Here is a 26,100-nt window from a genome sequence, read left to right as displayed (position 1 = left end):
GTAGGTGTGGGTTGCTGTGCTAACTGGAAAGTGTTCTATTTGAGAACTCCTCGTGGCCGGTGTGCAGGGATACAACGTGCAGATGGGAATCTCGGGTGTGTGTGTTGTGAGGTTGTTTTCTGTTTTCACCCTGGTTGTTTTGTCAACAGAGACTACCTCCATCCCCCTGCAACTGTGGTCCTACCTGCTCTGCGGCCTCGGCACCTTCACCATGATGATGGGATTTCTCGGCTGCATCGGAGCTCTGAAGGAGGTGAAATGCATGTTGGGAATTGTGAGTATCAGTTTGTGTCACAAGTCCCAGTTCTGACGGTAAAATTAGCGGGAAACGGTCGGCATGGAGACCGCGTGTACTCGCAATTCACACGCCAGCCCGAGCACTGACTGAGACACTCAGGCAGGACGTGCAGTCTGAGTGAGTCTCTGCTAAATGGAGCCTCGGGTTCACGGATGTTGTGGGACTGACAAGCGACTCTGATCTTCAGTATTCTGTAAATATTTACCACTCCTTTGGTCAGTTCTCTCTCCCAATTGCAATTCAGTTCAAGTACGAACCGTTGGGAGACGAAACCCGAAGGGATAAAGGACACATTAAATTAAAGATCTCATATCGGAGTAAAAGAGATTTGTTTAAACAGAAAGTAGGTTGAAGTGTCCAATCTCATCTGTTTAATCTGAGAAGCAGGAGTTGCAGTGCAGCAGGTTTAAACTATAATGGCCCTGATTCAGACACGCTGGGTGTGGGCTGGGACCATCACTCACTGTCCTCTCAGGTGGACGGCCACTATTGGAAGAAGAGCAGGGGAGTTCTCCCCAGGGTCCTGGCCAATATTTATCCCTCAACCAACATCACTAAGACAGATTATCACATTGCAGTTTGTGGGAGCTTGCTGTGTGCAAATTGGTTGCTGCGTTTCCTACATTACAACAGTGACACCACTTCAATAATACTCAATTGGCTGTAAAGTGCTTTGTGATGTCCTGAAGTCGTGAAAGGCTGTCCCTGTCCTGGCGCTGATTGTGGTCCTGGGGACGGTCCCGGCCTCTGACCCCCGCCCCCATCCCCGAGCCTGGCCACAGTCGGGCAGCGTGGAGAGGAAACACTTTGTCTGATGGTGCTGAGGCCCACGCTGCCCCACCTGACACTGTCCGGTAGTTTCAAGCAGCTCCTAAGAACGACTGGCCCAAGTCAACAGACAGGAGCAGAAAACAGGAGGCTCAACGACCCTCCCTGCACCTGATCCCCGCTGCAGCTACGTAACCAGAGGGGGGTCGGGGGCCACGATGGGGGAGGTGGTCGGGTGTTGAGGGGAAGGGTGTTGCCGAAGGGCAGCTCTTAGGTTGGGTGGGGGTCAGAGATCTCGCAGTACGGGAGTTTTCAGACTGACGACCTTGGTTTCAAGCAGAAGCGTTGAGCTGGCGGATTATTGGAGGGGCTTCAGTGAAGGACAGTAACAAGTGGCGCATCTGACTGAGGATTGAGGATCCTTCTCTTGAGGATCGGGTGAAAGGAATATGATCAGGAGACGAGGTCCTGCAGGAGTACAGAGATTAAACAGATCTGAGAGAGAAATTTAATGACTGAGAGAACCCTTGAACCGAATGGAGAAGAGAATTATTGGAAGGAGGGGTGGAGACAGCACAGTTTTCCTGCGAGAATTTCCCAGTAATGGGTTGGTGAATCTTGCCATTTTAGTGTGTAGCAAACACTCAGATATGGGATACCTATGGGACTCAACAGTCCTCCAAACTTGCCAATCATCTTGGTAGAAAACATCAGCTTTCTCTTCTACAAAAAAACCTCCCCCTAATTTTGCATAAAACAAAGGGCAGTTTTCTGGGAAACTGATGTGGGTGCTGAGTGACCGAGCTGGCGACAAGCTTTCCCTCGCTCTCCCCATCCAGCCACTGAGTTCAGCAGCACCTTCCCTGAGTCTGTTGCCTGCAGCGGTTTGTGTGAAATGACAATTTTTACCCAGTTCCGAGTGGATGTGAAACCACAACACAAAGTGACCGTTTCACCCGAGTCCAGAGCAGGTTGGGAAGTGCATATGTCACATGTCTGCAGTGGCAGCTTAGGGGGTTGAGGCATATTTCAGGGGACAGTGTAGAGGGAGCTTTACTCTGTATCTAACCCGTGCTGTACCTGCCCTGGGAGTGTTTGATGGGACAGTGTAGAGGGAGCTTTACTCTGTATCTAACCCATGCTGTACCTGCCCTGGGAGTGTTTGATGGGACAGTGTAGAGGGAGCTTTACTCTGTATCTAACCCGTGCTGTACCTGCCCTGGGAGTGTTTGATGGGACAGTGTAGAGGGAGCTTTACTCTGTATCTAACCCCATGCTGTACCTGCCCTGGGAGTGTTTGATGGGACAGTGTAGAGGGAGCTTTACTCTGTATCTAACCCCATGCTGTACCTGCCCCGGGAGTGTTTGATGGGACAGTGTAGAGGGAGCTTTACTCTGTATCTAACCCGTGCTGTACCTGCCCCGGGAGTGTTTGACGGGAAAGTGTTGAGGGAGCTTTACTCTGTATCTAACCCGTGCTGTACCTGCCCTGGGAGTGTTTGATGGGACAGTGTAGAGGGAGCTTTACTCTGTATCTAACCCGTGCTGTACCTGCTGTAGTGTATGTGCCTTTAAGACAGAACTACTTTTACAGCTCCTGTATACTGTAGTACCGGCAGTGACCACATCTGTATATAAGCTTTGCGCATGCCTGTACCCCCAGTCTTGAGACTACCCTCCTCCAGTAAATACCTGTTTGTTGTTAAGTTACAGCATCCGTGTGGTTATTCAATAACAGCATACGCTCAGAATCACGGATCTAACACCTGCCCTGGGAGTGTTTGATGGGACAGTGTAGAGGGAGCTTTACTCTGTATCTAACCCGTGCTGTACCTGCCCTGGGAGTGTTTGATGGGACAGTGTAGAGGGAGCTTTACTCTGTTTCTAACCCATGCTGTACCTGCCCTGGGAGTGTTTGATGGGACAGTGTAGAGGGAGCTTTACTCTGTATCTAATCCCGTGCTGTACCTGCCCTGGGAGTGTTTGATGGGACAGTGTAGAGGGAGCTTTACTCTGTATCTAACCCCGTGCTGTACCTGCTGTAGTGTATGTGCCTTTAAGACAGAACTACTTTTACAGCTCCTGTATACTGTAGTACCGGCAGTGACCACATCTGTATATAAGCTTTGCGCATGCCTGTACCCCCAGTCTTGAGACTACCCTCCTCCAGTAAATACCTGTTTGTTGTTGAGTTACAGCATCCGTGTGGTTATTCAATAACAGCATACGCTCAGAATCACGGATCTAACACCTGCCCTGGGAGTGTTTGATGGGACAGTGTAGAGGGAGCTTTACTCTGTATCTAACCCGTGCTGTACCTGCCCTGGGAGTGTTTGATGGGACAGTGTAGAGGGAGCTTTACTCTGTATCTAACCCGTGCTGTACCTGCACTGGGAGTGTTTGACGGGACAGTGTAGAGGGAGCTTTACTCTGTATCTAACCCGTGCTGTACCTGCACTGGGAGTGTTTGACGGGACAGTGTAGAGGGAGCTTTACTCTGTATCTAACCCGTGCTGTACCTGCCCTGGGAGTGTTTGATGGGACAGTGTAGAGGGAGCTTTACTCTGTATCTAACCCCGTGCTGTACCTGCCCTGGGAGTGTTTGATGGGACAGTGTAGAGGGAGCGTTACTCTGTATCTAACCCGTGCTGTACCTGCCCTGGGAGTGTTTGATGGGACAGTGTAGAGGGAGTGTTACTCTGTATCTAACCCGTGCTGTACCTGCCCTGGGAGTGTTTGATGGGACAGTGTAGAGGGAGCTTTACTCTGTATCTAACCCATGCTGTCCTTCGCCCCTACTGTACTGTGTTTGCTGTGCGAGGGTGGGTGAGGGTTTTGCTCTGGGCTCACAGATCGAAACAAGCCAAATTATCCATTTCCCTTTTTCAAATTGTTTGTAAATATTTCCTGTGGTTTCTATTTTAATCTCTTTCATGTTGCTCACACTCTTCTCTGTTCCTCTTTTTACTGATGGGTGTGAGCGGGTACAGTAAATAGAATCGGCCTCTGCTCAGGAGCTAAAAAAACCTATTTGGCCGGGATGGGTTCGGGCTTGACTTGATCGCTGAACTTTACATCCAATTATTTTGTCTCTTTCCCAGTACTTCACGTTGCTGGTATTCCTCCTGGCGTCACAGATCACTGTTGGAGTTCTGATTTACACACAGAGAAAGCTGGTGAGTTCCAGTAAATGTGAATAACGTGCCTGGGTTGGAGGCGGCTTTGCAGAGACTCAGTCCGGCCCAATATCGGTCCCGCGGCCTTCTCCCTGGGGCCGTGGGTGACATGTTTCAGAATGACTCTAATTCCCGTCTCCGGGATGGGGTGCAGGTCTGCGGTTCCCGCACACGGTGAGGTCCTGAATCAGCTGCTGTAGGTAACTGTTACCAAGTGGAGAGAGGCATCTCTGCCCCCCTCACTCGCTGGGAGAGAGGCGTTTCTCCCCCCCGCCCCCCACCTCTCGCTGGGGGAGAGAGGCGTTTCCTCCCTCACTCGCTGGGGGAGAGAGGCGTTTCCTCCCTCACTCGCTGGGGGAGAGAGGCGTTTCCTCCCTCACTCGCTGGGGGAGAGAGGCGTTTCCTCCCTCACTCGCTGGGGGAGAGAAGCGTTTTCCCCCCTCACTCGCTGGGGGAGAGAAGCGTTTCCCCCCTCACTCGCTGGGGGAGAGAGGCATTTCCTCCCCTTGCTGGGGGAGAGAGGAGTTCCCCCCTCACTCGCTGGGGGAAGAGAGGAGTTCCCCCCTCACTCGCTGGGGGAGAGAGGCGTTTCCCCCTCACTCGCTGGGGGAGAGAGGCGTTTCCTCCCCTCACTCGCTGGGGGAGAGAGGCGTTTCCTCCCCTCACTCGCTGGGGGAGAGAGGCGTTTCCCCCTCACTCGCTGGGGGAGAGAGGCGTTTCCCCCCTCACTCGCTGGGGGAGAGAGGCGTTTCCCCCCTCACTCGCTGGGGGAGAGAGGCGTTTCCCCCCCTCACTCGCTGGGGGAGAGAGGAGTTTCCCCCCCTCACTCGCTGGGGGAGAGAGGAGTTTCCTCCCTCACTCGCTGGGGGAGAGAAGCGTTTCCTCCCCTCGCTGGGGGAGAGAGGCGTTTCCTCCCCTCACTCGCTGGGGGAGAGAGGCGTTTCCTCCCCTCACTCGCTGGGGGAGAGAGGCGTTTCCCCCCCTCACTCGCTGGGGGAGAGAGGCGTTTCCTCCCCTCACTCGCTGGGGGAAGAGAGGCGTTTCCCCCTCACTCGCTGGGGGAGAGAGGCGTTTCCCCCCTCACTGGCTGGGGGAGAAAGGCGTTTCCCCCCTCACTCGCTGGGGGAGAGAGGAGTTTCCCCCCTCACTCGCTGGGGGAGAGAGGCGTTTCCCCCCTCACTCGCTGGGGGAGAGAGGAGTTTCCTCCCCTCACTCGCTGGGGGAGAGAGGCGTTTTCCCCCCTCACTCGCTGGGGGAGAGAGGCGTTTCCCCCCTCACTCGCTGGGGGAGAGGAGTTTCCCCCCTCACTCGCTGGGGGAGGGAGGAGTTTCCCCCCTCACTCGCTGGGGGAGGGAGGCGTTCCCCCCCCTCACTCGCTGGGGGAGAGAGGAGTTTCCTCCCTCACTCGCTGGGGGAGAGAGGCGTTTCCTCCCTCACTCGCTGGGGGAGAGAGGCGTTTCCTCCCTCACTCGCTGGGGGAGAGAGGAGTTTCCCCCCTCACTCGCTGGGGGAGAGAGGCGTTTCCTCCCTCACTCGCTGGGGGAGAGAGGAGTTTCCTCCCCTCACTCGCTGGGGGAGAGAGGCGTTTCCCCCCTCACTCGCTGGAGGAGAGAGGAGTTCCCCCCTCACTCGCTGGGGGAGAGAGGCGTTTCCCCCCCTCACTCGCTGGGGGAGAGAGGCGTTTCCTCCCCTCACTCGCTGGGGGAGAGAGGCGTTTCCCCCCTCACTCGCTGGGGGAGAGAGGCGTTTCCCCCCTCACTCGCTGGGGGAGAGAGGCGTTTCCCCCCTCACTCGCTGGGGGAGAGAGGCGTTTCCCCCCTCACTCGCTGGGGGAGAGAGGCGTTTCCCCCCTCACTCGCTGGGGGAGAGAGGCGTTTCCCCCCTCACTCGCTGGGGGAGAGAGGCGTTTCCCCCCTCACTCGCTGGGGGAGAGAGGCGTTTCCCCCCTCACTCGCTGGGGGAGAGAGGCGTTTCCCCCCTCACTCGCTGGGGGAGAGAGGCGTTTCCCCCCTCACTCGCTGGGGGAGAGAGGCGTTTCCCCCCTCACTCGCTGGGGGAGAGAGGCGTTTCCCCCCTCACTCGCTGGGGGAGAGAGGCGTTTCCCCCCTCACTCGCTGGGGGAGAGAGGCGTTTCCCCCCTCACTCGCTGGGGGAGAGAGGCGTTTCCCCCCTCCCTATCTCTGTAATCTCCTCCAGCTCTACAACCCTCCAAGGTCTCTGCGCTCCTCCAATTCTGGCCTGTTGCGTATCCCTGATTATAATCCCTCCACCATTGGTGGCCGTGCATTCAGCTGCCGAGTCCCTAAGCCCTGGAATTCCCACCCTCAACCTCTCCGCCACTCTCTCCTCCTTTAAGACGCTCTTTAAAACCTCCCTCTGACCAAGCTTTCGGTCATATGTCCTAATCCTTTTGTGGCTCGGTGTGAAATTTTGTCTGATTGCGTTCCTGTGAAGCGCCTTGGGACGTTTTACTAAGTTAAAGGTGCTATATAAATGCAAGTTGTTGTTGTAGCTGTGGAATTCTGGGCGGAGCGACTGCCTGACCGGTGAGTTTCCTGCAGTGTTTTTTTACAATTTCCTTCTCGTCCTTCTTTAGATTGAGAAGCAGCTGAGCTTCGCTGTGAAAGACCTGATTGAAAAGTACGACAAGACTGACAAGTTGCACCAGAGTCTGGAGGGCAGTTGGGATTTCATCCAACTGCAAGTGAGTGGGAGAATTCAACAGCAGCTTAAAGGGACAGTGTCGTAGCAGCTTAAAGGGACAGTATCATAACCTCTGGGCGGACCCAGGGGTGGATGGGCTGGGACAGCAACACATTTGTGGCACTGTAACTGTCAATAGTTTAATGGTTTTGGTAAAGGGTTTGATTTAATTAAAGCGTTTGATAAACAGCCAGTTTAGATTGAACTTTAGACAGAGAAGGTTGAATGTAAAGAACAGACTCCCCAAAGAAGACACAGGAGGGAGATAGTGTTGGGGAAATGTAAGAGGATACTGGATAGATCTTTGGCAGAGAAGGTGATTAAGACTATGAGAGAGAGAGAATAGCATATTGTATTTCTCAAATTGTAACCAGGTGGACTGCAATAGTTTCTTCTGGACCTATACATTCCTGTGTTCCTTTGAATTCGCACAGATCAGGGATCAGCACTGCACAGGTTGTCCTGTGAAGTTCTATGTTCTTAAACCTTTGCTTTGGGACTGAAAAAGGAACCAAATAAAGAGAGAGAGATGCAGCCCAGCATTTCCATCGCTGGTTAAATGCGAGCAACAGTCCTGGTTTCACACCGAGGTATCAAATGGCTGATCTCGTTTCCTCCTTATAACCGTAACCAGTTGCCATGGGCAATGGCTAAGTGAGTCACACGACACATTACCAAGGTGAAAATGAATCCCTTTAGTTCGGGAGTTTGGCAGCTTGAATCCCTCAGCATTAAGAATTGTCAGCTACAGGGTCTCAGCCAGGGAAAGGAAAATCATCCAGGACTCCTGCTGCTTATTATCCAGAGATTCCTGTGCGTGTGTGGACAAGGGTGTGGGCATGATCGAACTCCGCTGTGAAGTCCTCCACAGTCAAATGGCCGGAACACAGCGCTGTCCCAGCCTGGAGAATATTAACGATTTGGAGGAGGGGACCGAGTGTAACATATCAAAGTTTGCAGATGATACTAAGATGGGAGGGAAAGTAGTGAGTGAGGAGGACATAAAAAACCTGCAAGGGGACATAGACAGGCTAAGTAAGTGGGCAGAGATTTGGCAGATGGAATACAATACTGGAAAGTGTGAGGTTATGCACTTTGGCAGGAAAAATTGTGGACAAGTTATTATCTTAATGGCAAGAAACTGGAAAGTACTGAACTACAAAGGGATCTGGGGGTCCTGGTGCACGAAACTCAAAAGGTTAGTATGCAGGTGCAGCAAGTGATTAAGAAGGCCAATGGAATGTTGGCTTTCATTGCTAGGGGGATAGAATATAAAAATAGGGAGGTATTGCTTCAATTGTACAAGGTATTGGTGAGACCGCACCTGGAATACTGCATACAGTTTTGGTGTCCATACTTAAGAAAAGACATACTTGCTCTCGAGTCAGTACAAAGAAGGTTCACTCGGTTAATCCCGGGGATGAGGGGATGGACATATGAGGAGAGGTTGAGTAGATTGGGACTCTACTCATTGGAGTTCAGAAGAATGAGAGGCGATCTTATTGAAACATATAAGATTGTGAAGGGTTTGGATCGGGTGGATGCGGGGAGGATGTTCCCGATGATGGGTGAAACTAGAACTAGGGGGCATAGTCTTAGAATAAGGGGCTGCTCTTTCAAAACTGAGATGAGGAGGAACTACTTCACTCAGAGGGTGGTAGGTCCATGGAATATGCTGCCCCAAAAAGCTGTAGAAGCTACATCATTACATAAATTTAAAACAGAAATAGACAGTTTCCTAGAAGTAAAGGGAATTAAGGGTTACGGGGAGCGGGCAGGAATTTGGACATGAGTCTAGGTTCGGATCGGTCATGGCCCTGTGGGTAGCGGAGCGGGCCCAGGGGCCGTGTACCCTGATCCTGCTCCTATTTCGTGTGTCTAATTCTGTTAGATTCAGGAGATGGTTCTGTGATAGTAGATTGGCGATTAGGATCAGATCAGCCATGATCTTATTGAATGGCGGAGCAGGCTCGAGGGGCCGATTGGCCTACTCCTGCTCCTATTTCTTATGTTCTTATGTTCAACAGCTGCAGTGCCGCTGCTTCCCTGCTCGAGGCGCCACCAAGCTTGTAGACACTGGTCTTGACGAAGGGTTTCGACCTGAAATGTTGACTATTTCTCTCTCCACGGATGTTGCCTGGCCTGCTGAGTTTTTCCAGCATTTTCTGTTATTTCGGATTTCCAGCGTCTGCAGTATTTTGCTATCGTTGTAGACACTGGTGTTGAGCGCCGCCAGGTGGCTTGCCCGGGTGCTGCAGCCTGAATTCCCAGCCATTAAATGGCCCGAGACCGCCATCATTTCAGTGGGAGTAAGGCTGGGCGTAATATAGGCAGGGACTGCAAGTGCATGGCGCTTCCATGCTTAGCACTGATCAGAGGATTCCCAGCCCTCTAAAAATGGGTAAACGAATTACTGAATTAGAATCATAGAATGATACAGCACGGAAGGAGGCCCTTCGGCCTGTCGTGCCTGTGCCGGCTCTTTGGCAGAGTTCTCCAATTAGTCCCCCCCCCCCCCCCCCCCGGTCCTTTCCCTGTAGTCCTGCAATTGTTTCCCCTTCAAGTATTGATCGAATTCCGTTTTGAAAGTTATTATTGAATCTGCTTCCACCACCCTTTCAGGCAGCGCATTCCAGATCACAACAACTCGCTGTGTATAAAAAAAATAAATAAAAAAATAAATAATAATTCTCCTCGTGTCCCCCTGGTTCTTTTGCCAATCACCTTTAATCTGTGTCCTCTGGTTAGCGACCCTTGGTGGAAACAGATTCTTTATTCACTCCATAACGACCCTTCATAATATCGAACACCTTATAGTCTGCGTTTTGCTCGTTGGGGTCTGTTGGTCACCGATAATAAATTTGTGCAGAGTCCGATTTGAACAGAGCATTTTATTCCGGTCAGACCTGGAGTCAGTGAGTTTGATGAAGGGAGAGATTCCAAACTATCGCAGCATTGAACAGCAGAGCAGGGACTAAGATCCAATTGGGTGTCTCAGTGAGGGACTCTGCTCCCAGTTACAATCAATCCGTATCTTAGTTTGATATGTGAATATTATCCCATTTATTCGGTTAGTCCACTATAAATATTAAAATAAAATTCAACTGTCACAGATTGTATGGTAATCCGCTGGTCTTGGAATATAATGTGTAAACGTCTCCATCCGATTACCTTCCATCTTTTCCAGTTCTCTTGTTGTGGTTGGAATAATTCTCAGGAGTGGATGAAAAACCCACACATCAGGAGAAATGATTCTGGAGGATCGATGGACTATATCTTTCCCTGCTCCTGTCAAAAATCCTTCTCCCAGAATATCACCAGCTTCAACGTCACCCAGCAAACAGGATTCTGCTCGGCCTCCACCAACCCACTGACCGAAAGGCTGAAGGTAATGGTTCACCCAGTCTCGTAGGGCGTACGATAGTTCTGAGACTTGTAGCCAGGTACACCTTGCACGTTATCGCTCAGGGGAGGGGTCCAGGGGGGCGGGGTCCAGGGGGGCAGGGCCCAGGCGAGGGTCCAGGGGGGCAGGGCCCAGGCGAGGGTCCAGGGGGGCAGGGCCCAGGCGAGGGTCCAGGGGGGCAGGGCCCAGGCGAGGGTCCAGGGGGGCAGGGCCCAGGCGAGGGTCCAGGGGGGCAGGGCCCAGGCACGGGTCCAGGGGGGCAGGGCCCAGGCACGGGTCCAGGGGGGCAGGGCCCAGGCACGGGTCCAGGGGGGCAGGGCCCAGGCACGGGTCCAGGGGTCAGGGCCCAGGCACGGGTCCAGGGGGGCAGGGCCCAGGCACGGGTCCAGGGGGGCAGGGCCCAGGCACGGGTCCAGGGGGGCAGGGCCCAGGCGAGGGTCCAGGGGGGCAGGGCCCAGGCACGGGTCCAGGGGGGCAGGGCCCAGGCACGGGTCCAGGGGGGCAGGGCCCAGGCACGGGTCCAGGGGTCAGGGCCCAGGCACGGGTCCAGGGGGGCAGGGCCCAGGCACGGGTCCAGGGGGGCAGGGCCCAGGCACGGGGGCAGGGCCCAGGCGAGGGTCCAGGGGGGCAGGGCCCAGGCGAGGGTCCAGGGGGGCAGGGCCCAGGCGAGGGTCCAGGGGGGCAGGGCCCAGGCGAGGGTCCAGGGGGGCAGGGCCCAGGCGAGGGTCCAGGGGGGCGGGGGGCAGGGTCCAGGGGGGCAGGGCCCAGGCGAGGGTCCAGGGGGGCAGGGCCCAGGCGGGCAGGGCCCAGGCGAGGGTCCAGGGGGGCAGGGCCCAGGCGAGGGTCCAGGGGGGCAGGGCCCAGGCGAGGGTCCAGGGGGGCAGGGCCCAGGCGAGGGTCCAGGGGGGCAGGGCCCAGGCGAGGGTCCAGGGCCCAGGCGAGGGTCCAGGGGGGCAGGGCCCAGGCGAGGGGCCCCACCAAGGTTGGATGAATAGGTTAGGTTACACCAACCCTGTCTACATAAGAACATAAGAAATAGGAGCAGGAGTAGGCCATTCGGCCCCTCAAGCCTGCTCCGCCATTCAATAGATCATGGCTGATCTTCTATACCTCATCTCCACTTTCCTGCAATAAAAAAGAAAAAGACTGACTTGCATTTCTCCAGCGCCTTTCATGACCACCGGATGTCTCAAAGTGCTTTACAGCCAATGAAGTACTTTTGAAGTGGAGTCACTGTTGTAATGTGGGAAACGTGGCAGCCAATTTGCACACAGCAAGCCCCCACACACAGCAATGTGATAATGACCAGATAATCTGTGTTTTGATGTCGTTTCAAGGACACGGGGAGAACTCCCCTACTCTTCTTCGAAATAGTGCCGTGGGATCTTTTACGTCCACCTGAGAGAGCAGACGGGGCCTCAGTTTAACATCTCGTCTTTCGGTCTTCCGTGAAGACAGATGCACAGTATTTGTTTAATTTCTCTGCCATTTCTTTATTTCCCATTATAATTTCTCTTGTCTCAGCCTGTAAGGGACCCACATTTACTTTCGCTAATCTTTTCATTTATACAGACCTATAGAAGCTTTTACAGTCTGTTTCTATGTCTCTCGCTAATTTACTCTAATTCTGTTTTCCTTTTCTTTATCAATTTCTTGGTCCTCCTTTGCTGAATTCTAAAATCCTCCCAATCCTCAGGCTTACTACTCTCTTCAACATTATAAGCCTCTTCCTTTGATCCAATACTATCTTTAACTTCTCTTGTTAGCCACGATTGGATCACTTTTCCTGTGGGGTTTTTGTGCCTTAAAGGAATGCATATTTGTTGTAAATTATGTATTAATCCTTTAAATGCGAGCCATTGCTCGTCCACTGTCATACCTTTTAATGTAGTTTCTCAATCTACCTTAGCTAACTCGAACCTCATACCTACGTAGTTTGCTTTGTTTAAATTTAAGACCCTAGTTTCGGATTTAACTAAATTACTTTCAAACTCAATATAAAACTCAATCATATTATGGTCACTCTTCCCTAAAGGCCCCTTTACTACAAGTTTATTAATTAACCCTTTCTCATTGCACAATACTAGATCTAAAATAGCCTGTTCCCTAGTTGGTTCCTCAACATACTGATCTAGAAAACTATCTTGTATATATTCCATGAATTTGTCCTCCACACTTATTGCAAATTTGGTTTGCCCAGTCTATATGTAGATTAAAGTCCCCCATGATCACTGTATTACCCTTGTTACATGCACCTCTAATTTCCTGATTTAGACTCTGCCCTACATTACAACCACTGTTTGGGGCCTATAAACAACTCCCACCAATGTTTTCTGCCCCTTGCTGTTTCTTAGCTCCACCCAAACTGATTCTACTTCTTGATTTTCGGAGCTAAGATCCTTTCTCCCAACTGTCTTTATCCCATCCTTTATTATCAGAGCTATCCCTCCTCCTTTTCCATTTTGCCTTCTCTTCTAAAAGTTAAGTATCCTGGAATATTTAGTTCCCAATCTTGGCCACTTTGCAACCACGTCTCCATAATGGCTATTCGATCAAACCTATTAATTTCTATCTGCGCTATTAATTCATCTATTTTGTTACGAATGCTTCACACATTCCGATATAGTGCCTTTTCTTTGACTTTTTTTCTATTTTTCCCTGATGTCTCCTTATTATTGATGCCCTATGACCTTTGTTACTCTCTCTGTCCCTTCCTGACCCACTCTGCTTATTTTTACCCAAATCTCTACTCCGCTCTAGAGCCTTGACATTTATCTTGCTGCTTTAAAATCTACTCTTTCCTGAATCCTCTCGCCCCCCCTTCATTAGTTTAAAGCCCTGTCTACTGCCCTAGTTAGTCAATTCGCCAGGACACTGGTCCCAGCCCAGTTTAAGTGGAGCCCGTCCCAACAGAACAGCTCCCTCTTTCCCCGGTACTGGTGCCAGTGCCCCATGAACTGAAACCCCTTAGAGCATAAGAAATAGGAGCAGGAGTCGGCCAATCGGCCCCTCGAGCCTGCTCCACCATTCAATAAGATCACGGCTGATCTGATCCTAACCTCAAATCTTCTATCACACTGCATCCACCCGAACCCATGTGATCTCCTGGGAGAGGCGAAAAACCAGATAAAAAACTCAATGGCCAATTTGGGAGAAAAAAATCTGGGAAATTCCTCTCCGACCCATCTAGGCGATCGAAACTCGTCCAGGAGATCTCACTGTCCCTATATTTTCTACAGTACTTACCTTCTGTAAAAGGTGATCTCCACCCCAGCCAGGAACAGGAATAGAACCATCTCCTGAAATCTAACAGAATTAGAACACAAGAAGTAGGAGCAGAACCAGGCTACACGGCCCCTGGGCCCGCTCCACTACCCACAGGGCCATGACCATTCCGAACATAGACTCATGTCCAATTTCCTGCCCGCTCCCTGTAACCCCTAATTCCCTTTACTTCTAGGAAACTATCTATTTCTGTTTTAAACTTATTTAATGATGAAGCTTCCACAGCTTTCTGGGGCAGCAAATTCCACAGACCTACTACCCTCTGAGTGAAGAAGTTTCTCCTCATCTCAGTTTTGAAAGAGCAGCCCCTTATTCTAAGATTATGCCCCTAGTTCTAGTTTCACCCATCATTGGGAACATCCTCACCGCATCCACCCGATCAAGCCCCTTCACAATCTTATATGTTTCAATAAGATCGCCTCTCATTCTTCTGAACTCCAATGAGTAGAGTCCCAATCTACTCAACCTCTCCTCATATGACCACCCCCTCATTCCCGGGATTAACCGAGTGAACCTTCTTTGTACTGACTCGAGAGCAAGTATGTCTTTTCTTAAGTATGGACACCAAAACTGTATGCAGTATTCCAGGTGCGGTCTCACCAATACCTTGTACAACTGCAACAATACCTCCCTGTTTTTATATTCTATCCCCCTAGCAATAAAAGCCAACATTCCATTGGCCTTCTTGATCACTTGCTGCACCTGCATACTAACTTTTTGAGTTTCGTGCACCAGGACCCCCAGATCCCTTTGTACTACAGTACTTTCCAGTTTCTTGCCAATAAGATAATAACTTGCTCTATGATTTTTCCTGCCAAAGTGCATAACCTCACACTTTCCAGTATTGTATTCCATCTGCCAAATCTCTGCCCACTTACTTAGCCTGTCTATGTCCCTTTGCAGGTTTTTTATGTCCTCCTCACTCACTACTTTCCTTCCCATCTTTGTATCATCTGCAAACTTTGATATGTTACACTCAGTCCCCTCCTCCAAATAGTTAATATAGATTGTAAAGAGTTGGGGACCCAGCACTGACCCCTGCGGAACACCACTAGTTACTGATTGCCAGTCTGAGAACGAACCATTTATCCCAACTCTCTGCTTTCTGTTAGATAGCCAATCCTCCACCCATGCCAGAATATTACCCCCAATCCCATGATTTTTTATCTTGAGCAATAATCTTTTGTGTGGCACCTTGTCAAATGCCTTTTGGAAGTCTAAATACACTACGTCCACTGGTTCCCCTTTATCCACCCTGTATGTTACTTCCTCAAAGAACTCAAGCAAACTTGTCAAACATGACTTCCCCTTCATAAAACCATGCTGACTTTGTCCTATTAAATTATGTTTATCCAAATGTCCCGTTACTGTCTCCTTAATAATGGACTCTAAAATTTTACCAACCACAGATGTTAGGCTAACAGGTCTATAGTTTCCAGCCTTCTGCCTACTACCCTTTTTAAATAAGGGTGTTACATTAGCAGTTTTCCAATCTGCCGGGACCTTTGCTGAGTCCAGGGAGTTTTGGAAAATTATTACCAATGCATCCACAATCCCTACCGCCACTTCCCTCAAGACCCTAGGATGTAAGCCATCAGGTCCAGGTGATTTATCCGCCTTAAGTCCCATTATTTTACCGAGTACCACTTCCTTAGTGATTTTAATCGTATTTAGTTCCTCCCCCACGAGAGCCCCCTGTTTGTCCAGTGTTGGGATATTCTTAGTGTCCTCTACTGTAAAGACTGATACAAAATAATTGTTCAGTGTTTTTGCCATCTCCATGTTTCCCACCATTAATTTCCCGGTCTCATCCTCTAAGGGACCAACATTTACTTTAGCCACCCTTTTTCTTTTTATATAACTATAGAAACTTTTGCTATCTGTTTTTATATTTTTTGCTAATTTACTTTCATAATCTATCTTCCCTTTCTTAATCAATCTTTTAGTTATTTTTTACTGTCTTTTAAAGACTTCCCAATCTTCTATCCTCCCACTAGATTTGGCTACCTTATATGCCCTTGTTTTTAGTCGGATACTATCCTTAATTACTTTACTTAGCCACGGATGGCTGTCTTTTCTTTTACACCCTTTTTTCCTCAGTGGAATATATATTTTTTGGAAGTTGTAAAATAACTCCTTAAATGTACACCACTGCTCATGTACCGTCTTACCCGTTAATCTCCCACACCACCCTGAGCCATGCATTGAAACCTCTCATCAGTTTGTCCCAATGCCAATTGACATGTGGCTCAGGTAACAATCCAGATATTATTAACTTAGATTTGTTTATTAATTTAGATCCTGGATCCCCATACCTTCCTGACTCGCGTTCACACCCTCCTGTCCCTGACCATTGACAAACTCTAAAGTACTCCTTAACCTAAGGGGTGTGACTGCCTCCTGGAACAAAGTGTCCCGGTAACTCTCCCCCACTCCCTGATGCCCCGCAATGTCTGCACCTCGGACTCCAGCTCAACAACTCTGAGCCCAAGTTCCTCGAGCTGCAGACACTTACCACAGATGTGGTTGTTCGGGATCTCACTGTCTCCACAAACTCCCACATGCTGCAGTTACGGCCCACAAACTCCCACATGCTGCAGTTACGGCCCACCGCCTGCCTTGTCATGTCTATCTAACCTTCTTTATTTATGTAATTAGGACAGACCCACAGCAGTGTGGTTGACTCTTAACTGCCCTCTGAAATGTGCAAGCCACTCAGTTGTAACAAACCGCTATGAAACACAATAATAAGAATGAAACAGGACGGACCACCCGGCATCGGCTACGGACACGGCAATGGCACACCCAACCCAGTCGACCCTGCAAAGTCCTCCTCACCAACATCTGGGGACTTGGGCCAAAATTGGGAGAGCTGTCCCACAGACTAGTCAAGCAACAGCCTGACATAGTCATACTCACAGAATCATACCTTTCAGCTAATGTTCCAAACTCCTGCATCACCATCTCTGGGTATGTCCTGTCCCAGCAGGACAGACCCACCAGGGGTGGCGGCACAGTGGTATACAGTCGGGAAGGAGTGGCCCTGGGCGTCCTCAACATGGACTCCGGACCCCATGAAGTCTCATGGCTTCAGGTCAAGCATGGGCAAAGAAACCTCCTGCTGATTACCACCTACCGCCCTCCCTCAGCTGATGAATCAGGACTCCTCCATGTTGAACACCACTTGGAAGAAGCACCGAGTAGCAAGGGCACAGAATGTGCTCTGGGTGGGGGACTTCAATGTAACACCACTACTGACCGAGCTGGCTGAGTCCTGAAGGATATAACTGCAAGTCTGGGCCTGCGATAGGTGGTGAGAGAATCAACACGATGGAAAAATCTACTTGACCTCGTCCTCACCAATCCATCTGTCCATGACAGTATTGGTAGCAGTGACCACCGCACAGTCATTGTGGAGACCAAGTCCCGTCTTCACACTGAGGACAACCTCCATCGTGTTGTGTGGCACTACCTCCGTGCTAAATGGGATAGATTCAGAACGGATTCAGCAGCTCAAAACTGGGCATCCATGAGGCGCTGTGGGCCATCAGTAGCAGCAGAATTGTATTCCACCACAATCTGTAACCACAAGGCCCGGCATATCCCTCACTCTACCATTAGCATTAAGCCAGGGGACCAACCCTGGTTCAATAAGGAGTGTAGAAGACCATGCCAGGAGCAGCACCAGGTGTACCTAAAAATGAGGTGCCAACCTGGGGAAGCTGCAACACAGGACTATATGCATGCTAAAAAGCAGAAGCAGCATGCTATAGACAGGGCTAAGCGATCCCACAATCAACTGATCAGATCAAAGCTCTGCAGTCCTGCCACATCCAGTCGTGAATGGTGATGGACCATTAAACAACTAACGGGAGGAGGAGGCTCCATGAATATCCCCATCCTCAATGATGGCGGAGCCCAGCACGTGAGTGCTAAAGACAAGACTGAAGCATTTGTAACCATCTTCAGCCAGAAGTGCCGAGTGGATGATCCATATTGGCCTCCTCCTGAGGCCCCCCACCATCACAGAAGCCATTCTTCAGCCAATTCTATTCACTCCACATGATATCAAGAAACGGCTGACGCACTGGATACAGCAAAGGCTGTGGGCCCCGACAACATTCTGGCTGTCGTGCTGAAGACTTGTGCTCCAGAACTAGCCGCGCCTCTAGCCAAGCTGTTCCAGTACAGCTACAACACTGGCATCTATCCGACAATGTGGAAAACTGCCCAGGTTTGTCCTGTCCACAAAGCAGGACAAATCCAACCTGGCCAATTACCGCCCCATCAGTCTACTCTCAATCATCAGCAAAGTGATGGAAGGTGTCGTCGACACTGCTATCAAGCAGCACTTACCAATAACCTGCTCACTGATGCCCAGATTGGGTTCCGCCAAGACCACTTGGCTCCCTACCTCATTACAGCCTTGATCATGGACAAAGGAGCTGAATTCCAGAGGTGAGGTGAGAATGACTGCCCCTGACATCAAGGCAGCATTTGACCGAGTGTGGCATCAAGTAAAACTGAAGTCAATGGGAATCGGGCGGAAAATGCTCCACTGGCTGGAGTCATACCTAGCGCAAAGGAAGATGGTTGTGGTGGTTGAAGGCCAATCATCACAGGCCCAGGACATCGCTGCAGGAGTGCCTCAGGGCAGTGTCTTAGGCCCAACCATCTTCAGCTGCTTCATCAATGACCTTCCTTCCAACATAAGGTCAGAAATGGGGATGTTCGCTCATGACTGCACAGTGTTCAGCGCCATTCACAACTCCTCAGATAATGAAGCAGTCCATGCCCGCATGCAACAAGACCTGGACGACGTTCAGGCTTGGGCTGATAGTCATTGCCTGGCACTTCTGTGGTGCGAATGTTATCTCCAACAAGCGAGAATCTAATCACCTCCCCTTGACATTCAACGGTAGTACCATCGCCGAATCCCCCACCATCATCCTGGGGGTCACCATTGACCAGAAACTTAACTGGACCAGCCACATAAATACTGTGGCAACAAGAGCAGGTCAGAGGCTGGGTATTCTGCGGCGAGTGTCTCACCTCCTGACTCCCCAAAGCCTTTCCACCATCTACAAGGCACAAGTAGGGAGTGTGATGGAATACTCTCCACTTGTCTGGATGAGTGCAGCTCCAACAACACTCAAGAAGCTCGACACCATCCAGGACAAAGCAGCCCGCTTGATCGGCACCCCATCCAACACCTTAAACATTCACTCCCTCCACTACTGGCGCACTGTGGCTGCAGTGTGTACCATCTACAAGATGCACTGCAGCAACTTGCCAAGGCTTCTTCGGCAGCACCTCCCAAACCCGCGACCTCTTCCACCTAGAAGGACAAGGGCAGCAGGCGCACGGGAACACCACCACCTCCAAGTTCCCCTCCAAGTCACACACCATCCTGACTTAAAAGTATATCGCCGTTCCTTCATCGTCGCTGGGTCAAAATCCTGGAACTCCCTCCCTAACAGCACTGTGGGAGCACCTTCACCACACGGACTGCAGCGGTTCAAGAAGGCGGCTCACCACCACCTTCTCAAGGGCAAGTAGGGATGGGCAATAAATGCCAGCCTTGCCAGCGACGCCCACATCCCATAAAAAAGTTAATTTTATTCAAACGATTATTTTTAGTTTTAATTTTTAGTTTTAATTAGTTCATTTAGTTTGTTATTAATTCCGTAAAGTTTATAGGAGTTAATACTCTCCCAGTGCTGAGTTTAATCCACTTGCAGCTTTTTGGCTGGTGAGTAACCTAGAGAGCCAATCACCGACCTGCTGTCCTGTGACGTCACTCCTTGTTTATTGTTTTTAAGTTGCTGCTCAGCTCCCTTTAACCTGCCGCTGCCGCTCAGGTCCGCGCTGTCTCTGGCCTGGATGTGTGCAGGTGACCGACTGGAAGAGGTTTGGGTTGTAATGTACTTGGTACCTACTCGGTGATATTTGCTGGTAGTATCTGGGGCCCGAGGACGGCTGAGAGAAGCTCAGTTAATGGGCAGAGAAAGTGACGCTGCTGGCACTGACTGGGTTTCTTTTGCCATTCTATCCCCAGAGCTGCAAGAACAATGTGTTTACATGGGTGCGGGAAAATATCCTCAGCATCATGATTGTCTGCATTGGCATCAGTTTAGTGGAGGTGAGTCAATGAAGGATGCCGATGAGCCTGAGCCAGTGCGATCCGCCAGGGACAGCACTGAGACTGCCTTCAGGTCAAGTGTCAACTTTGCAACTTTGCATCTAATTCCACTTTTTCTGGTTTTCTCTAAATGACAAAAGAAAATGGCAACCGATGGGCCTGGGGTGGGGTGTGGGAGGGGCCTGGGGGTGGGGTGTGGGAGGGGCCTGGGGGCGGGAGGGGCCTGGGGGTGGGGTGCGGGAGGGGCCTGGGGGGGGGGGGGTTGGGGTGTGGGCGGGGCTTGGGTGTGTGGGAGGGGCCTGGGGGTGTAGGGTGTGGGAGGGGCCTGGGGGTGGGGTGTGGGAGGGGGGGGTGGCGTGTGGGCGGGGCTTGGGGCATGTGGGAGGGGCCATGGGGTGTGTGGGAGGGGCCATGGGGTGTGTGGGAGGGGCCTGGAGGGGAGGCACAGGAGTGATGGGGCCTGGGGGTGTGGGGGGGGCCTGGAGGGGAGGCACAAGAGTGATGGGGCCTGGTGTGGTGGGGGGGTGCGGGTGGGAGGGGCTGGGGGTGTGGGTGGGAGGGGCCGGGGGGGGGGGTGGGAGGGGCGGCACAAGAGTGATGGGGCTGGGGTGGTGTGGTGGGGGGGGTGCGGGTGGGAGGGGCTGGGGGTGTGGGTGGGAGGGGCCGGGGGGGGGGGTGGGAGGGCGGCACAAGAGTGATGGGGCCTGGGGGTGTGTGGGAGGGGCCTGGGGCGGGTGGGAGGGGAGGCACAAGTAGTGATGGGGCCTGGGGGGGGGGGGGGCGCGCCTGGGCGGGTGGGAGGGGCCGGGGGTGTGTGGGAGGGGCCTGGGGGGTGTGTGGGAGGGGCCTGATAATTCCTGTTGTGCTTAGTCCTCCAGTTGCTCTGTATCATTCTCCGCTGTAGCCTGACCCTGACCCTGACTCGGACACAGCGCAAGGGTTCCTCCACTGATCTCCTGACCCTTCCTGAAGGTGCCTGTGGTTTCTGTTTTGAGTGGAGTGACGTTCCAGAACTAGACTCACCCGGGCAGATAGTAAACGTCAGGCGGGGCGCAGGGGATGCGCAGCTGAGATGAGCTCCACTGTTTGAAAAAGATTGTGAATGTAAACCAGCTCCACCCTGTCCCAGAGTGGGTGTCGGACCTGGTGTGGGCCCAAAGAAGGGTGCTTGGACTAAGATGCTGTCTGGGGGGACACATTGCGACAAACAGCATTTATGTCATGCCTTTAATACAAGTCCAAGGGGCGCACTCGGAGAATGAGAGATTAGGAAGGCAAACTGAATTCCTGGTCGAAAAGATGGGTTTTGAGAAGGTTTTTAAAACGGAGTAGGGAAGAAGTTCCAGGGAGTGGGGCTAAGCTCTGGAGACTCTTTTCACCCCCACCCCCCCCCCCCAGCTTGAGGCACCAGGAGAACCCACCCCCGGCACCTGGGTAACTAGACAGTGCACAAACGTGTCTGGGGGGGGTGCCTGGTTAGGCGGCCCCCCCCTACTGGTTTCACCTCTCAATTTCAGTGTTGATTCAAATAGAGGGAGAAACTAGTCTCAACAGCATGGGGGGAGGGGTGGAACTGAGCGTGGTGGGGTGTGAGCGAGCATTGCATGGTGTTTGTAACAAGTTAGCAGCATGCATTGTAGCAGCCCCCAATTCCCCTCCTGTTGAGAATTGCCTGGCTTTGCTGATGATTCCAGAGCTTTAATGGTGACGTTTGTGTAAGGTGTTTGGTAACATCTGACTGAACTAATCTAACTTACTTTGGTTTGGTTGCATTCTGCTTCCAGAGATTTCTACATTGAATATTGGCAAGGTAATTTCTGCGTGAATGTGAGAGTGTGCGTGTAAATGTATGTCCGAGTGCTCGTTTTTGTGTGTTAACTTATCACTGATCCAATTACTGTTACTGTTAACTTAATTGGTGTTGATGAATTGACAAAATTCATCCTTTCAGCAGATGTGTCTACCCCAGTGAGAGTCAGTGTCTGTGGAACTGTACCCCAGTGAGAGTCAGTGTCTGTGGAACTGTACCCCAGTGAGAGTCAGTGTCTGTGGAACTGTACCCCAGTGAGAGTCAGTGTCTGTGGAACTGTACCCCAGTGAGAGCCAGTGTCTGTGGAACTGTACCCCAGTGAGAGTCAGTGTCTGTGGAACTGAACCCCAGTGAGAGTCAGTGTCTGTGGAACTGTACCCCAGTGAGAGTCAGTGTCTGTGGAACTGTACCCCAGTGAGAGTCAGTGTCTGTGGAACTGAACCCCAGTGAGAGTCAGTGTCTGTGGAACTGTACCCCAGTGAGAGTCAGTGTCTGTGGAACTGTACCCCAGTGAGAGTCAGTGCCTGTGGAACTGTACCCCAGTGAGAGTCAGTGTCTGTGGGACTGTACCCCAGTGAGAGTCAGTGTCTGTGGGACTGTACCCCAGTGAGAGTCAGTGCCTGTGGAACTGTACCCCAGTGAGAGTCGGTGCCTGTGGAACTGTACCCCAGTGAGAGTCAGTGTCTGTGGAACTGTACCCCAGTGAGAGTCAGTGTCTGTGGAACTGTACCCCAGTGAGTGTCAGTGTCTGTGGAACTGTACCCCAGTGAGAGCCAGTGTCTGTGGAACTGAACCCCAGTGAGAGTCAGTGTCTGTGGAACTGTACCCCAGTGAGAGTCAGGCATTCAGGAGCGGAAAATAAAATGTAATGTTAGCAATAATGAAAGTCATGGAATTGGATTCAATCTCTATGGTTAGGGAATTGGTTAGGAGATGGGGGACAGAGTAGGGATAATGGGTATGTTCTCCAATTGGCAGGATGTGACAAGTGATGTCCCCCAGGGGATCTGTACTCGGGCCTCAGCTTTTCACCATGTTTATCAGTGACTTAGTTGAAGGAATAGAGAGCCATATATCCAAGTTTGCTGACGACACTAAGTTAGGAGGCTCAGTAAGTAGTGTCGATGGGAGCAGAAAGTTACAAAGGGACATTGATAGATTCAGTGAGTGGGCAAAACTGTGACAGATGGAGTTCAGTGTGGGAAAGTGTGAGGTCACCCGCTGTGGACCTAAGAAAGATCGATCAGAGTATTTTCTAAATGGCGAGAAGCTGGGAACTGGAGGAGCTGAGAGATTTAGGATTTCAAGTACAGAAATCACTAGTGGAAAGGTACAAAATATAATTAAAAAGGCTCATGGAATGTTGGCCTTTATCTCGAGGGGGCGGGAATACAAAGGGGTAGAAGTTATGTTCGTTGTACAGAGCTCTGGTTAGACCCCATCTGGAGTAACTGGGTTCAGTTCTGGGCACCGCTCCTCAGGAAGGATATATTGGCCTTGGAGGGGGAGCAGCGCCAATTCATGAAGATGATACCGGGGCTAAAAGGGTTAATTATGAAGACCGGTTGCAGAGACTAGGCTTGTATTCTGTAGAGTATAGAAGATTAAGGGGTGATCTGATCGAGGTGTTTAAGGTGATTAAGGAGTTGAGAGGGTTTATACACTATGAATAGAACTGCGTTTATGTGCTCAACCATAAATGTATTTTGATGCTTTGGCAACATAAGATGTAACTTATCATGCCAATAAAGCGATTTGAATTGTGAATTGTGGGTTGATAGAGAGAAACTATTTCCTCTGGTTGGTGGGGGGAGTCCAGAACAAGGGGGCAGAACCTTAATAACCTTAAAATTAGAGCCAGGCCGTTCAGGGGTCATGTCAGGAAGCACTTCTTCACACAAAAGGTGGTGGAAATCTGGAACTCTTTCCCCTCCCAAAAAAAGCTGCTGAGGCTGAAAATTTCCAAACTGAAATAGATAGATTTTTGTTAGGAAAGGGTATTAAGGGTTACGGAACCAAGGTGGGTAGATGGGCTTGAGATACAGATCAGCCGTGACCTAATTGACTGTTGGAGCAGGCTCGAGGGCTGAGTGGCCTCTTCCTGGTTCCCCTGTTCCTTATATTAAATCCTGAGTATCAACAGAGTTCGAGTAGATGGAGGACCCCGCAAGGTGCTGGGTGAAGGAGGGAGAGGCTCCCTGAACCTTTCTCTGATCTGACAGCAGGTGATTATTAAACAGCTCTGGGAGGGGGCGAGGAGGTGTGTAATGGAACATGAAAACAAAGAGGAATTTGTGAAAAGAATATTAAATATGGGCTGCTCTGCAAAATAAAACTGTTCGAGCGAAGCCAATTAATTTTGTGTCACGTGATATCTGTTCTCTTTCCAACATTTTTTCAATCAATCACCTTTCCTACCTTCACTTCTAGTTCAAGCTCCTCGCACTCTCCTTCATTCTGTGCTTGGAACAGTTTCAGCCCAGTGCGGAGGTGAGGAAGCTGCAGAGTTTGAGAGTATCCGTAAATCCCTCTAGAATTTCAATACATGTTCAGCAACAAGGAGCGAGCGTAGAGACATCTTCTGAACGGTCCAGTATAACAGCGCAGCCTCAGGGACAAGGAGAGATGGCATGATATTTATTGCTGACTGGACAGACCAGTGAGTTGCTTACAAAATTGAGATCTTGTCTTTTGAAGCTGTCGATCTATATTCTACCAAATAAAAGCTGAGAAAGGGGGAAAACTAAAGAGCTGCTGTATTGTGGGTTTGTGTTGTGAGAAGCGCTCCGAATCTATCCGCAAAGTGACAGTTATGCAGCAGCTGCAGGCTGGGCCCTGGATCAATGTGCCCATGTTCAAGTGAAGCATTTAGCCTGAGGGGCTTTGGTTTGATTGTTGGTTTATGCTGATTGGCAGTTGGCTACAATTGGCTTTCCTGCCTTGGATTGAGGAGGGGACAGATCGATTGCCACCTTCCCACCCAAGATGCTGGGATCAGCAAATGGGAGAGCACTGAACTTGGCTGTAAAGTCTTCTGTAATTAAATGCCCTGCAATATTCCATCTAGGTTCACACCTGACAAATGGCCACTTGGATGAATAGGAGTCCGCTGTGGAACTGTACCCCAGTGAGGAGTCAGGAGAAGGAACTGGGGGTAACATCAGTAATCACACATCCAGCCACTCCGCTGGACACGCTGCCCTGGATTTTCCACTTGAGCAAGTTGGGCAGACTTGGGCAGGGAATTCTGTCCCATCGGCACCTCACGAGTGACCGAGGACATGCAGCATGTCCATCTGTATATGGGTGCTCACCGTCACTCAGTGTCTGTATACAAGGACTGGACTCGCTCTCCATAGGGTGACCGTGCTCGGTGTCACTGTGTATATGGGGTGGTACTCTCTGCTGTATCAGGTCATGCTGAACTGTGCCAGTCTATATTTGGTGGTGTGGTGCTATGATATTCACACTCACTCTCTCTTTCTCCTTTCCCACAGCTCTTTGCGATGACGTTATCGATGTTATTGTGTAGGAATATTGACCCAGATTACGACAAGCTCATTCGCTTTCAGTAACCGCAAGGCTTGCGGGCAGGTCTGGAAGGATGGAAACCAACGTGTTTATTTTACTTTGTTTATAACTTCCTGCAGTAACTTTACTTCCAGTTTGTGCTTAATCCCTTCGAGGATTACAGCTGGGACTGGGATCTACACTTCCGGTACTGACCCCTCTGAAGAGCAGTCATTATTCAGTATTGGCACTTGATTGTGGAAAACTGCTATTAATGGACAACCCAAACCTACCCAACACCAATCTCAATCTAACCAATTTTACCCAACACCAATTCAGTCAACTCAACTCCACCCAACCCAATCCACCCAAGAGGCATGAACCCAAAGCAAACACTGGGATTTATTCAATCTTATCTGTCAACCAGAGTAAAATGAGCCCACTGCACATGCACTGGGTACTCATGGGGTACTCCATGTTTGAGAGGTGAAGGTGGTGCAAAGGCCTTTGCTAAGGAATCATGTCACCTGCACAAGACATCAGCCTCTTCATGACAGGCTGGCTGATGGGGGTAGGATAATGGAGACACACAGCTAGGAAGAAACCTTGTAAAAATAATTTTCTTGGAGTTGAATTGAATGTGGATGTTTGTTTTGATGTCCATGCCTGGCTTGTTTGAGTTTTTGTTCTACTGCAGTGAGCTGCAGAGTGACCAAAGAAGCAGACAGCAACTCTCTTCTGGTGCAGGATGGGCTGCTTTGTATAATTGCTTATGGCTCAGGTTTATTGGGAGGGGACCATGTGCACAGTGGCTGTTACTACGCAACTAGGTCATCCAGGACTATCCCAAAGACTAGGGAGGTATACGCACTGTCCAGTGTAGTACTGAGTCACACAGACCAAGAATGTCTTGGGTTCAGTCCTTGGTCAGTGTCAAATTGGCTGATCTGAGCCTGTATGGTAGTGAAGGTTTTACAATTTACCTCCGTGCCCTTGAGTTCGAGA

At 50.8% G+C, this 26,100-nt stretch overlaps 1 protein-coding gene across 2 annotated transcripts; it reads left to right on the top strand.

Annotated features, from left to right (window-relative positions):
- On the top strand, window positions 1–25,298 carry LOC147099700 (leukocyte antigen CD37-like). Of its 2 annotated transcripts, XM_085969084.1 has the most exons (6): window positions 1–274; window positions 4,168–4,242; window positions 6,839–6,946; window positions 10,133–10,333; window positions 19,692–19,775; window positions 25,083–25,298. In XM_085969084.1, exons 1-6 carry the CDS (start codon window positions 83–85, stop codon window positions 25,158–25,160), a joined length of 738 nt encoding a protein of 245 aa, XP_085825210.1. In that variant the 5' UTR covers window positions 1–82; the 3' UTR covers window positions 25,161–25,298. The 2 variants fall into 2 exon arrangements, with proteins under 2 accessions (XP_085825210.1, XP_085825211.1); XM_085969085.1 differs by lacking the exon at window positions 19,692–19,775.
- The last annotated feature ends 802 nt before the right edge of the window (window positions 25,299–26,100 follow it).

Source organism: Somniosus microcephalus, chromosome 28 (assembly GCF_052327205.1).
Source record: "Somniosus microcephalus isolate GS21.2 chromosome 28, FLI_Smic_1.0, whole genome shotgun sequence".
Classification (NCBI taxonomy): Eukaryota; Metazoa; Chordata; class Chondrichthyes; order Squaliformes; family Somniosidae; genus Somniosus; species Somniosus microcephalus.
This window is presented reverse-complemented; position numbering and strand designations above follow the sequence as displayed.

Excerpts from the sequence above, each read along its gene's own strand:
- LOC147099700 (XM_085969084.1), top strand. The coding sequence starts at position 83 with ATGGGAATCTCGGGTGTGTGTGTTGTGAGGTTGTTTTCTGTTTTCACC. Across the intron at positions 4,243-6,838 it reads TTTACACACAGAGAAAGCTG|ATTGAGAAGCAGCTGAGCTT; the intron begins GTGAGTTCCAGT and ends GTCCTTCTTTAG. Across the intron at positions 19,776-25,082 it reads TTGGCATCAGTTTAGTGGAG|CTCTTTGCGATGACGTTATC; the intron begins GTGAGTCAATGA and ends CCTTTCCCACAG.